The following is a 14,800-nucleotide window of genomic DNA, read 5'->3' as shown; positions in this document are numbered from 1 at the left end:
TCTCTCTCTCTCTCGTTGAGGCGTGTTTCTTACCTCTGTCCAGTTGGGGCGAACGCAGCAGAGGTCTTCAAAGTCCCTCAGGGCATCAGAGAACAGTCTCAGTCCCATATTGGCTTCCGCTCTCCACACCTTCAGACTTACATCACCAGGAGCTGAGAGGAGGAGGGGGGGGGGGGGGGGGGGGGCGTTAGATATAATTAACAGTGATCACTATCAGTGACAGTAGTATGATAGCTTCCCAGTATGAATTGGGTTAGTTCGATTTGCCCTTGCACCTGCAGTGCATTGGGAATATTAGACAATCTCCCAAAAACCTGAAGTTACAATATGAGCTACAAGTTGCACAATCATCTGATCTCACACCCTCACCTTCCCTCCTCCCACAAGCCCAGGGATCTCCAAGTGTAGCATTCTACCTGCTAGCTTTACAGCAAAGCCTGCAGAGTATGAATAGAATGGGATTATGTGTATTAAAACAATGGCTCAGCAGGGTTGCAGTAAAACCACAACTGTTATGCATAGTCCTGTGTGGTGCATAGAAAACTGTTATTTATGCAAAGTGTTTGGTGCACTGACACCCTCAGTATGACAACACAGTCAGAAAAGCAGTTAGCAAACTACTGGTGGGTAGAGGAGAAAGATTCAGTCAGAATCATCACAGACTTTCTCTTACAGGAAGTTGTTTCATTCTCTATATAATGACAGAACATTAGTATGAGGTTAGGCATTCATTAGGAAAGATAACTCCTACACACATACACACAATTACATCTGCAAATTTTTCGTATGTTGTTAGACATCAACTCAAATCTAATCTCAGCACCCATAAACAAATCAGTTATGGGTAAGGCTGTCATGAGAGTCACAACTCACACAGAGAGAAAAGCAGTTACTGGGTAAGGCTGTCATGAGAGTCACGACTCAAAACAGAGAGAAAATCAGTTACTGGGTAAGGCTGTCATGAGAGTTACGACTCAAAACTGAGAGAAAATCAGTTACTGGGTAAGGCTGACATGAGAGTCGCGACTCAAACAGAGAGAAAATCAGTTACTGGGTAAGGCTGACATGAGAGTCGCGACTCAAACAGAGAGAAAATCAGTTACTGGGTAAGGCTGACATGAGAGTCGCGACTCAAACAGAGAGAAAATCAGTTACTGGGTAAGGCTGTCATGAGGAGAAAGAGAGAGAGAACTATTAAAGACTACTAGAACCCACTGGATTCTCCAATTACATTGAATGAACTACAGGACAAAATACAAACCCTCCAACCCCAAAAGGCCTGTGGTGTTGACGGTATCCTCAATGAAATGATAAAATATACAGACCACAAATACCAATTGGCTATACTTAAACTCTTTAACATCATCCTCAGCTCTGGCATCTTACCCAATATTTGGAACCAAGGACTGATCATCCCAATCCACAAAAGTGGAGGCAAAATGGACCCCAATAACTACCGTGAGATATGCCTCAACAGCAGACTCGTACATTTCCTAAGTTAAAACAATGTACTGAGCAAATGTCAAATTGGCTTTTTACCAAATTACCGTACGACAGACCACGTATTCACCCTGCACACCCTAATTGACAAACAAACAAATCAAAACAAAGGCAATGAATTTAACCATACAAATTGATGGAAAGCAGTGTTGGGGGGAAAAACAGTTAAAATTGGCAAAAAACACAGGGCCGTGAGGTGTGCAAAGCTGTCATCAAGGCAAAGGGTGGCTATTTGAAGAATCTCAAATATAAAATATATTTTGATTTGCTTAACACTTTTTTGGTTACTACATGATTCCATGTGTTATTTCATAGTTTTGATGTCTTCACTATTATTCTAAAATGTAGAAAATAGTAAAGAATAATGAAAAACCCTTGAATGAGTAGGTGTTCTAAAACTTTTGACCGGTAGTGTACCTCGGCCTTAACATCAGTGCCACAGGTAACTTCCACAAAGCTGTGAACGATCTGAGAGACAAGGCAAGAAGGGCCTTCTACGTCATCAAAAGGAACAGAAGAAATTCAACATACCAATTAGGATCTGGCAAAAAATACTTGAATCAGTTATAGAACCCATTGCCCTTCATGATTGTGAGGTGTGATGTCCGCTCACCAACAAAGAATTCACAAAATGGGACAAACACTAAATTGAGACTCTGCATGCAGAATTCTGCAAAAAATATCCTTAGTGTACAACGTAAAACACCAAATAATGCATGCCGAGCAGAATTAGCCTGATACCCGCTAATTATCAAAATCCAGAAAAGAGACGTTAAATTCTACAACCACCTAAAAGGAAGCGATTTCCAAACCTTCCATAACAAAGCCATCACCTACAGAGAGATTAACCTAGAGAAGAGTCCCCTAAGCAAACTGCTCCTGGGTCTCTGTTCACAAACACAAACAGACCCCACAGAGCCCCAGGACAGCGACACAATTAGACCCAACCAAATCATGAGAAAACAAAAAGATAAATATATAACAAACTGGAAAGAATCCACAAAAAAAACAGAGCAAATTAGAATGTTATCTGGCCCTAAACAGAGAGTAAGTACACAGTGGCAGAATACCTGACCAATGTGACTGACCCAAACTTAAGAAAATACTTGACTATGTACAAACTCAGTGAGCATAGCCTTGCTATTGAGAGGCCACTGATGAAGACCTGAGGCCGAAACGTATGTGTTTTGTTTGATAAACTCCCATATCTGCAGTGGTGGAAAAAGTACCCAATTGTCATACATTAGTAAAAGTAAAGATATATTTTAATAGATAATTACTCAAGTAAAAGTGCAAGTCACACAGTAAAATACTACTTGAGTAAAAGTCTAAAAGTATTTGGTTTTAAATATACTTAAGTATCAAAAGTAAATGTAATTGCTAAAATATACTTAAGTATCAAAAGTAAAAGTATAAATCATTTAAAATTCCTTATATTAGGCAAACCAGACGGCACAATTTTCTTATTTTTGTAATTTACGGATAGCCAAGGGGCACCCTCCAACACTCAGACATAATTTACAAATTAAGCATTTGTGTTTAGTGAGTCCTCCAGATCAGAGGCAGTAGGGATGACCAAGTAACAAGTACTTTTGGGTGTCAGGGAAGAAAAAGTACATTATTTTCTGTAGTGAAGTAAATAGTAAAGTCAAGTACAGATACCCCAAAAAACTACTTAAGTAGTACTTTAAAGTATTTTTACTTAAGAATTTTACATCACTGCATATCTATTAGGTGAAATCACAGCAGCAAGATTTGTGTCCCGTTGCCATGTGAAAAGTGCAACCAATGGAGCACAAACAACATTGTAAATACCACAAATATTTATCTGTTTATTTATCTACTATTTGTAGTACTATTTGTACTACAACTATTTGCACTATAAAACACATTACATAGCTAATATAACTGATAATAGCTGATATATAGCTGATAATATAATACTTGAAACCTTTTTGAGTGCAATATCTGGTTAAATTTGAAGGTTTTTGTTGATGTTGTTTTGTGTCTTCTCACTTTTGTTTGTTGTTTATTTCACTTGCTTTGGCAATGTAAACACGTTTCCCATGCCAATTAAGCCCCTTTCAATTAAAATACAGAGAGAGAGAGAGAGAGAGAGAGAGAGAGAGAGAGAGAGAGAGAGAGAGAGAGAGAGAGAGAGAGAGAGAGAGAGAAGGGAGCAGTGTGAAAGGGAAGCAGGAAGTTGTTCATTGGATTAGAGAGGATGACAGACACGTAGGTGGATCCCATCACATTACAGCAGGGTTCCCCAATATTGTACGCTCTTGTTGGCTGGTCCTCACTACATATTCGTCGCCAAACCCACTGGCTCCAGGCCATCTATAAATCACTGATAGGCAAATCCCCGCCTTATCTTAGCTCATTGGTCACCATAGCAACACCCACCCGTAGTCTGCGCTCCAGCAGGTATATCTCACTGGTCATCCCCAAAGCCAACACCTCCTTTGGCCGCCATTCCTTCCTGTTCTCTGCTGCCAATGACTGGAACAAATTGCAAAAATCTCTGAAGCTCGAGACACTTATCTCCCTCACTAACTTTAAGCATCAGTTGTCAGAGCACCTTACCGATCACTGCACCTGTACACAGCCCATCTGAAATTAGCCCGCCCAACTACCTCATCCCTATATTGTTATTTATTTTGCTCATTTGTACCCCAGTATCTCTATTTGCACATCATCTCTTGCACATCTAGCATTCCAGTGTTAATACTAATTGTAATTATTTTGCACTATAGCCTATTTATTGCCTTACCTCCATAACTTGCTACATTTGCACACACTGTATATATATTTATTTCTGTTGTATTTTTGACTTTGTTTTGTTTTACCCCATATGTAACTCTGTGTTGTTGTTTTTAATCGCACTACTTTGCTTTATCTTGGCCAGGTCGCAGTTGTAAATGAGAACTTGTTCTCAACTGGTTTACCTGGTTAAATAAAGGTGAAATAAATAAAAATTAAAATAAAAATATAAAAAAATAGGCGGCCCGCAAGGTTTGAAAATATTCTGTTTTTTTCAAATAGTATTTCTGTTTGGGATTCTTGCGGTCAATTTTCAATAAAAAAATGATTTATAACTATGTTCCGGCCCCCCGACCATCCGCTCAAGGAAAAATCGGCCCACGGCCGAATGTAATTGGGGACCCCTGCATTAAAGTATGTAGGTTTTCTCTATTATACTACACTGAGTATATAAAACATTAAGAACACCTGCTCTTTCCATGACATAGACTGACCAGGTGAATCCAGGTGAAAGCTATGATGCATTATTGATGTCACCTGTTAAATCCACTTCAATCAGTCTAGATGAAGGGGAGGAGACAGGCTAAATAAGGATTTTTAAGACTTGAGACAACTGAGACATGGATTGTGTACGTGTGCCATTTAGAGGGTGAATGGGCAAGACAAAAGATTTAAGTGCCTTTGAACCGGGTATGGTAGTTGGTGCCAGACACACCGGTTTGTGTCAAGAACTGCAACGCTGCTGGGTTTTTCACGCTAAACAGTTTCCCGTATCAAGAATGGCCCACCACCCAAAGGACATCCAGCCAACTTGACACAACTGTGGGAAGCATTGGAGTCAACATGGGCCAGCATTCCTGTGGAATGCTTTCGGGGAGGGGGGGGGGGGGGGGGATAGGATCACCTGTTGCACAGCGAGAGCCAGCTCCTCATAGCTGGTTGATGCATGGAATAAAATATATGTGTTCCTGTTGCGCAACATTTCTATAGGCTATGCAATTGCATGAGAAAACAGAGTTTTGATGGCCTCTATTAAAAAGAGGATCCTGTAAGCTTTCTATAGGCTAGGCCTACTATATTTATTTCTCAACTTTCCATATATTAAGCACATTGCTTTGCTTTGCTTTACAACCGGAGCAGCCTACCTGGCTCCATTTGCTACTCCAGTGCATAGGGATGACGTCTTTTACCCTGCCCCTGTTCCAACAGGTGCATGATAATGGCCCATTCTAAATCAAAACTAATTTCACACATATTATTTAGTACATGTAAAGACCAGTGCTTAATTTGTAAATCGGTTGTTGCCAGAACAAAAAGTGAGCGCGAGAGGGGGGTGACCTGGGCAGCTCTGAGGTACCGGAACGCATGAGAAAAATAAAATCACCTTTTATAATAAAGCATTGAATGCATATCATCACATTTGCGTAGCGGCATAGAGCAGTAGAGTTGAGGCACTTATAGTAGTTGCACACATGGGGAATTTTCTTTTGTAGCCTAGGATCCTGGAAAAATTTGTCCTTTTATAAATGCATTTCATGCAATTCTAAGTAATTTTACATGACTGGAGACTGGCAGAATCTTTTTTAATACCGCACAAATTATCGAAATGACAGGCTACTTTGACACTGAAACTGAGAATCCGAGATCAATAAAAATGACCTTGCAAGTCACACAGTAAAATACTACTTGAGTAAAAGTCTAAAATGATTTGGTTTTAAATTTAGTTAAGTATCAAAAGTAAATGTAATTGCTCAAATATACTTAAGTATCAAAAGTAAAAGTATAAATCATTTCAAATTCCTTATATTAGGCAAACCAGACGGCACGATTTTCTTATTTTTGTAATTTACGGATAGCCAAGGGGCACACTCCAACACACATTAAGCATTTGTGTTTAGTGAGTCCACCAGATCAGATGCTATTATGTGTAGTAGGCCATCATTAATTATTTCATTTCTTTCTGAACAAACAGCAGTCATTCTATAACTTTGGCAAATTTATTTCAATTTATAAGCCCAGTCATTGCGCAATTGTGTGTGAAAACAGAGTTTTGATTGGCCACTATACAATAAAAGCGGATCCCAGCTTTCTCGTGCTGCTATATTTACTGTATTTCTCAATTCAAAACAATCAAGTACATTAATCCGCTTTACAAACGGTGTAGCCTACCTGGCATATTAAAAAAGTAACTGCACGTAACCTCCATTCCCTATTCGAGTGCAGGCTATGGATGACTTTTTTTGTGTTGGCCATTTCTAAAAATAAAATCCACACATATATTAGTAGGCTATATGTAAAGACCAGATTAAATTGAAAATACTGCATGATCATATTATCAAATGCTTGTCAAACTGTGAAAAAATAATGCCACGGGAATTACAACAATATCTTGTCTGCTCAATGAGCTAGTGTAGCCCACAGCCATATCAGGGCCTAACATAAAGACAACAGAGTATGCTATTCTGTTCTTCTGAAATAGACTACATTTTCTTTATATCATGTTTCTTTAGAACTGCCTAAAATAAATAATGGACTTATTGTGATGGTGTAGGCTATATTAAATTGATTTATTAGACTTTTTTCAAATGTAGATGTTCCAAAGGTCCGCAACAGTGGCTTGTAGGCTATGCATGGCATACAAGCCCTCAGTCCAGCCTCTCTCAGCCTATTGCAGACAGTCTGAGCACTGATGGAGGGATTGTGCGTTCCTGGTGTAACTCGGGCAGTTGTTGTTGCCATCCTGTACCTGTCCCGCAGGTGTGATGTTCGGATGTACCAATCCCGTGCAGGTGTTGTTACACGTGGTCTGCCACTGCGAGGACAATCAGCTGTCCGTCCTGTCTCCCTGTAGCGCTGTCTTAGGCGTCTCACAGTACGGACATTGCAATTTATTGCCCTGGCCACATCTGCAGTCCTCATGAAGGGACCCTGGGCATCTTTCTTTTGGTGTTTTTCAGAGTCAGTAGAAATGCCTCTTTAGTGTCCTAAATTTTCATAACTGTGACCTTAATTGCCTACAGTCTGTAAGCTGTTAGTGTCTTAACGACCGTTCCACAGGTGCATGTTCATTAATTGTTTATGGTTCATTGAACAAGCATGGGAAATAGTGTTTAAACCCTTTACAATGAAGATCTGTGAAATTTGGATTTTTACTAATTATCTTTGAAAGACAGGGTTCTGAAAAAAGGGAGGTTTCTTTTTTTGCTTAGTTTATATAAACCCTGGATTGCTGATACTATGTATTGACCAATGAGAGGCTTTGTATACACCTGTCAGCCATATTGGCACTCCACAGAAAAGCAGTCCTCCAGAGGAATGAATGGAATTCTACAGTATTTAATTTAAATGTTACAAGGACAAAATACATGTATTTAAGTATTGTTGTAGTGGGGACAGTAACATTAATACTTTCAAAAAAAGTATACTTTAAGGGAATAATCAATTTTGTTATTTTTTATGTTTAGCTCACATAATATAATTTAAAAGTATGCATGAAGGTGTCTGTAATAGAATAAACGTGGCAAAAAAACGAATGTAGATATTTATAAATGCATTTCTATAGCTTCAAAAATATGTTTTACAATAGTGTGGGGGGGACTGCCAGGAAGAAGGCGCATTGGCTTCAAAACAGCGGCCCATGTCAGTCATGTAGTCATATATATTTTTACATTTTTTGTCATTTAGCAGACGCTCTTATCCAGAGCGATTTACAGTTAGTGAGTGCATACATTTTTCATACTGCCCCCCCCCCCCCCCCCCGTGGGAATATATCTAAATCATTGGCGGTAACAAGCATGTGTGTAAAGGTTGTCTATTTCCATGTTATATGCCGTGCACAAACACATTATATGTTGCCTATGTACATGTGTAGAATAGATGGGAGACAAAGTACATGGACCAAAATAATTACAACTGCATTCTATCACAGGCTTATAAAGAGAACTGCATAAACAGAACAGAACTGCATTTAATAAGGCCGATTCTTACAACTGTGTATCTGGTGTGTTAAGAGTTTTTTTTTATTTGGGTTATATATGTTGGACCACTGTGACTGTAGTACTGCCTCCCACCATGTGGCTCTTATCTGACCAAGCTACTGGCTACTACAGGAGTGCATGCCAGGTCACTACACCACCATTATATTATAGCAGTTTTAACAGTATTTTATTTAACCTGTATTTAACCAGGAAAAGCCAGTTGAGGTTAGAAGCCTCTTTTGCGAGGGGGGCCTGATTGTGTCCGCTGTATTGCACTGAAGACAAAATCATTTCATCTGAGCACATTAATATATAGGAATGAACTTCAAATGTGTGTGTTTTTTTAGTCAGCATGATCATTTTACTTCATACGTCCTGGCTGGAGTTTTTTGGGGTAAACATCTGTGTGACCTAAATGTACCTAATCAGTGTGGTGTGGGGCTTTTATAAGTGGCTGGATTCCACTTTACACAACGTGTATACACACATTTGATCATAGGCCTGTCCTGCAGCCTACTCGAGGGCTGCGTAAGAAAATGTCTTCCCAAAACGTACTCAAGTTCACACATTCTTTTTAGGAACCTACCTAGTTGTATCCCTTCATCCGCGATGCGTAAAGCTTCTGTGAACTCGCTGGTTTTGAGTTTCTCCAGAATATGGCACTTCATCCTCGTCTCTTCTGGGCAGCACTTCTCAATGACACTGAAGATCAGGATGTTGTTCTTGATGTTTTTGGCGTCTCTCTGTTTAAATCTTTCCTTGCAGGCTGGGCACCTGGATGGCAAGTAGTTTCCCAGGCAGCTCCGGCAGAACGAGTGACCACAGGACATGGTGGCCGGTTCACACATGAGGAACAGGCAGATTGGGCACTCAAGTAGATCCATAGTGGCACAGTGGCGGGGTTATGTCACCTCAGCCGGTCCTTGCTCTCTCCGGCCAGGGGTGAGTTGAGAGGCTCCGCTCTCTAGAGGCTTTCTCTCTTAGGTTATACGATTATCGACGCGGACGCTTCCCAGTCAGTCACATGCGACATGGTTTCAGTGGTTGGGTTAAGTAATGTGCGCTGCTTATGGTTAAGTAACGTACGCTTCTTATTAGTCCCCATCTATCCTTCCTGTCTATCTAATCACCATCTAAACAACGACAGACACTCCTCTCCGATTCACATGAACTGACTACAGGCCTCTTTCTGATCCAGTTAACAAAGGCTCTCTGAACCCAAGATCTAACCATGAAGCCCTAATAGTGTAAACCCTTCCGATTCATTCACAGGCGTTTTCCATCATCAAGCATAAAGTATTTGGTTTGGAACAACACCACGTAACGTCTTCTCTTTCCTGTAAACTTGATGAATAGAAAGTCCAATCGTTTCTCGTCTGGTTGTCTTCAAATTCTGAACTCCATCAACACTAGACCAATATTGGGTCAGAATTTTAACAACGATTCCTCGAATTTTTCGGCCTCGGGCTCTACTGTAAAAACACAGCCGGGAGATGTCATCTTATCGCCCTGTTACGCATTGTATGGATGGAGCTCGACAAAGCCCAAGCCATACAGTGTAACACCATTACCTTACATAAATAAAGATCACGTGATGGGAAAGCTGGGTATGCTATTGGTCGAAAGACCGGCGTCCCACCCTGTTGTGAAACCGATTTATGCGGAGTTTCATAACACGCTTTTTCTCTGACTGGAGAAGAACAGGGAGGACCCGACAGACAGTGGCATTTTATGTTAATAAAAATAATAACTAGCGAAGTTAAGAAGTTACTAATCTCCACACTCTATTATGATGACGTGAGATTTTGCAGTCATCAAAATACAGAGAATCCGCCGCCTGCAAAAACGTGATGTGACAGAAAAACGTGAACGTTTTTTTTCTTCTGCAAATAGACACTTTTATAACAGATGCTAGGCTATCTTGTGCAACGCGATATGCTACTTTCTTTGTCTAATGATACACTACATGATCAAAAGTATGTGGACACCTGCTTGTCGAACATCTCATTACAAAATCATAGGCATTAAAATGGAGTTGGTCCCCCCTTTGCTGCTATAACAGCCCCACTCTTCTGGGAAGGCATTGCACTAGCTGTTGGAACATTGTTCCGGGAACATGCTTCCATTCAGCCACAAGACCATTAGTTAGGTCGAGCACTGATGTTGGGGCGATTAGGCCCGCAGTCGGTGTTCCAATTAATCTCAAAGGTGTTCGATGGGGTTGAGATCAGGGCTCTACACAGGCCAGTCAAGTTCTTCCACACTGATCTCGACAAAACCATTTCTGTATGGACCTGGCTTTGTGCACAGGGGCATTGTCATGCTGAAACAGGAAAGGGCCTTCCCCAAACTTTTGCCACAAAGTTGGAAGCACAGAATCGTCTAGAATGTAATTGTATGCTGTAGCGTTAAGATTTCCTTTCACTGGAACTAAGGGGCATAGCCAGAAACATGAAAAACATCCCCAGACCATTATTATTCTTCCACCAAACTTTACAGTTGGCACTATGCATTGGGGCAGGTAGCGTTCTACTGGCATCCGCCAAACCCAGATTCGTCTGTCGGACTGCCAGATGGTGAAGCGGGATTCATCACTCTAGAGAACGCGTTTCCATTCCTCCAGAGTCCAATAGCGGCAATCTTTACACCACTCCAGCCGACGCTTGGCATTGTGCATGGTGATCTTAGGCTTGTCTGCTTGGCCATGGAAACCCATTTCATGAAGCTCCTGATGAACAGTTATTGTGCTGACATTGCTTCCAGAGGCAGTTTGGAACTCGGTAGTGAGTGTTGCAACTGAGGACAGACGATTTTTACACGCCACGTGCTTCAGCACTCGCCGGTCCCGTTCTGTGAGCTTGTGTGGCCTACCACTTCACGGCTGAGCCGTTGTTGCTCCTAGACGTTTCCACTTCACAATAACAGCACTTATAGTTGACCAGGGCAGCTCTAGCAGGGCATACATTTGATGAACTGACTTGTTGGAAAGGTGGCATCCTATGACGTTGAAAGTCACTGAGATCTTCAGTAAGGCCATTCTACTGCCAATGTTTGTCTATGGAGATTGCATGGCTGTGTGCTTGATTTTATACACCTGTCAGCAACGGATGTGGCTGAAATAGCCAAATCCACTAATTTGAAGGGGTGTCCACATACTTTTGTATATATACTGTAGATAGATGGATGAAAGATGATAGATCAATTAGTTTATTAGTTACATGCACAGGGTCGTAGATGTAATCGCAGGGTACAGTGATATTCATATGCTCCAAGCTCCAACAGTGCAGGTCAAAAAAAGAGATGTGAATGAGACAATAATACAAATAATAATAATGTATACACATTTACAACTGTAGCAATGATAAATGTCCATTTGGGGGGTGATGGCAGGGTAAAAGTTTGTTTTTGGGGTTAGAATATCCATAGGGGGAGCAGTAGGGGGGGATAGCAGGTAGCTGTACAGTGGCCATTCAGCAGCCTGATGGTCTGGGGGTAGAAGCTATTGGCCAGTCTGACAGTTTTTGCCCTGATGCTCCTATACTGCCCGCGTCTGAGTGAAGGAAGCGGGGAGAACAGGGCGTGGCTCAGGTGGCTGAGGTCCTTGATGATCTTCTTGGCCTTCCTGTGACACCTGGTGTTATAGGTGTCTTGGAGGGCAGGCATTGAGCACCCAATGGTGCGTTCGGCTGAGCATACCACCCTCTGTATAGCCTTGATGTCAGCGGCGGTGGAGTTGCCGTACCAGTCCGTGATGCAACCCGACAGTATGCTCTCGGAGGTGCTCCTTTAGAACACTGCGAGGCCCATCGGGGACAGGCCGAATTTCTTCAGCCTCCTGCGGTTGAAGAGTTGTTGCTGTGCCTTCTTCACCACGGTGTCCGTGTGGTTTGATCATTTCAGTTCATCTGAGATGTGTACGCCGAGGAACTTGATGTTTTTGACCGTCTCCACGGCGGCCTGTTGATAAGGATGGGGGCGTGCCTAACCTGGTTCCTCCTGAAGTCCACAATCAGCTCCTTTGTTTTGCTGACGTTGAGGGAGAGGTTGTTTACCTGGCACCACGCCGGCAGAGTGCCTACCTCCTCTCTGTTGGCTGTCTCATTGTTGTTGGTAATCAGGCCTACTACTGTCGTGTCGTCAGCGAACTTGATGATGGAGTTGGAACTGTGTGAGGCCACGCAGTCATGGGTATACAGGAGTGGGAGGGGGTAATGTTGCCTACCTTCACCACCTGGCCCAGACTTAGGGGAGAGCTGGGACGAGGGGAGAGCTGGGACGAAGTAGCACGAGGCGAAAGTAGCTACCACTTCCATTTTCTCAGATAACACAGAAGCTATTATGAAGTAGTGAAGCCCAGCATGTTCCTAAGTTTTGTTTTCATGAATTTTTATGACATTACATTTACATTTCAGTTATTTAGCAGACGCTCTTATCCAGAGTGACTTACAGTTAGTGAGTGCATACATTTTTTCATACTGGCCTCCCGTGGGACATAGACAATTTTTGTGGCTGTGGAATCTAATGGAAACCGTTTCTCATCCGCACACAGGCTTGGAAATCACTGCACCAGTTTAAACTAGCCAGAGATACTTTTGAGGAGATGGGAAACTCCATTGGAATCGATTTAACACCCATTAACGCTCTTTGTATTCACACTGCCCTTGCCTTTGAATGAGGACTCAACTCTTTTGCTAGTTCACTTCACCTATTTTGTGGTCCGAGTCCTCTTTGCATTCACATTGCTATGTTTAGAAAGGAACCAAGATGTTTTTCCAACATTCACTCAATGCACTCTGGGTTTTTACAAAGTGCAGGACAAGTCATTCCATCAGAATGTGTTATCGGACAGCTAGATATACCTACTTACATTTTGGAAGCTAATAGATTGCATTTAGATAAAATATTAGATATAATAATTGTAATCAGAAGATACTATGTAAATATTATTGGTAACAGAATAAATGGCAGAAGAATAACTGCAGATTAAATAATGCTGTAATTGAAAATGATACACCCAATGTAGGCTACTGCCCCTTTAAGAGCAATAATTGATTTTGTTCCATATGTTGTGATTCTCACCAAATAAGTTGGTGTCTTCTCACACGATTCAAACCCTACAATTGAATAAACAGCTTATGAGCTCTTAGCCTATAGATCACATATTGCAAACAAATAATCTGAACTAAAAACTTCACACATATTTTGGAATTTCTGTGCATCCTTGACAATCGCTAATCAATAGGCCTAACCAAAAACAGCACACCTTTTTTCTGCGAACCTGCACATCATCTTCTCTCTAGTGTGGCGCCAATGTGGGAGGGTTTATGGCAGGGGAAACGGTGTTGTTGTAGTCTAGTGTGTGGTGCAGGAATAATAACAAGCGAACCTGGGGAGCTTTCTGTTCACATTGCCATAAAAAAGGGAACCTTACCACGGAATTCAAGCAAACCGAACTCAGACCACCTGTCGAGATGGTCTCAGTTCGGTTCGCTTCGGAGGCTCTTTTGAGGGGTCTGAGTTCCTTTGGAGTGTTCACAAAAATTGGCTGAAAGGAACCAAGTGTGAAAACTCTCTTAGACTTCCGACTTCAGTGCGTTCAAGACAACTGGAAACTCAAGGAAAAAATGAACTCCGGCTGAAAAACGGTCATCCAACTCGGAATTCCAAGTACGGAACTCGAGCATCTTTCTAGAGCTCCGACTTTCCGACCTGAAGATCGATGACGTCATGATTACACCTCATTTTTTCCCGAGTTCCCAGTTGTCTTGAAAGCACCATCATACCCTGACTTTGATGTAGGGATTGCGTGACAATTAGCTTAGAAACTGCGTGACGCAGCATGACAAAGTGAACTTGATTGGTCGACAGTCTGCTGGGTGGGCGTTATGTTATACTCCATTCATTGCCCAATTTGATTCCTATCTCCTCCTTTCCCTAATATCTCTGAGTCGGTCTGTGCTATCCAGAATAATAATAATAATAATAATAATAATATGCCATTTAGCAGACGCTTTTATCCAAGCGACTTACAGTCAAGTGTGCATACATTTTTAGGTATGGGTGGTCCCGGGGATCGAACCCACTACCCTGGGGTTACAAGCGCCATGTTCTACCAATTGAGCTACAGAGGACCACATCCTTGGGACGTCCCTACCCCCATTGAAGTAGAAATGTAAAATGGTTCATGTAGGGGTTAAGGTTAGGGTTATGGTTACCCACTGGGCACACACTGGTTGAATCAACGTTGTTTCCATGTCATTTCAATGATATTACGTTTAACCAACGTGGAAAGATGTTCAATTGACGTCTGTGCCCAGTGGGTAGGGTAGGGACGTCCCAAGGATTCCGCATAGCACTGACCTTGCTGAGTCCCCAACAACTGGATGTTTTCAGGGGAAATGGAAAGAGAGCCTGTGACACGACTTCCGCTTTTGGACGTTAACAACAAATATTTGCATAACAAACCCAAGATAGACTACAGCCTATCATTTCCAATGGGAGCAAATTAATCATAGTGGGAAGAAAAAGCAAGGAGGTGGGCAGAGCAAAGCACGAGCTAG

The 14,800-nt window shown here is 41.8% G+C and overlaps 1 protein-coding gene across 1 annotated transcript; it reads right to left on the bottom strand.

Moving 5' to 3' along the window:
• Nucleotides 1–33: 33 nt before the first annotated feature.
• On the bottom strand, nt 34–9,695 carry LOC311125086 (LON peptidase N-terminal domain and RING finger protein 1-like; the record flags this gene model as incomplete). Its single annotated transcript, XM_084199162.1, has 2 exons — nt 8,827–9,695; nt 34–152 (listed from the first exon to the last, which is right to left on the bottom strand). Coding segments are annotated over exons 1-2 (417 nt in total), but the record flags the coding sequence as incomplete, so codon positions are not given.
• Nucleotides 9,696–14,800: the final 5,105 nt, after the last annotated feature.

This window comes from Coregonus lavaretus, assembly GCF_964263955.1.
Source record: "Coregonus lavaretus genome assembly, contig: HAP1_SCAFFOLD_1418, whole genome shotgun sequence".
In the NCBI taxonomy this organism is placed as follows: domain Eukaryota; kingdom Metazoa; phylum Chordata; class Actinopteri; order Salmoniformes; family Salmonidae; genus Coregonus; species Coregonus lavaretus.
This window is presented reverse-complemented; position numbering and strand designations above follow the sequence as displayed.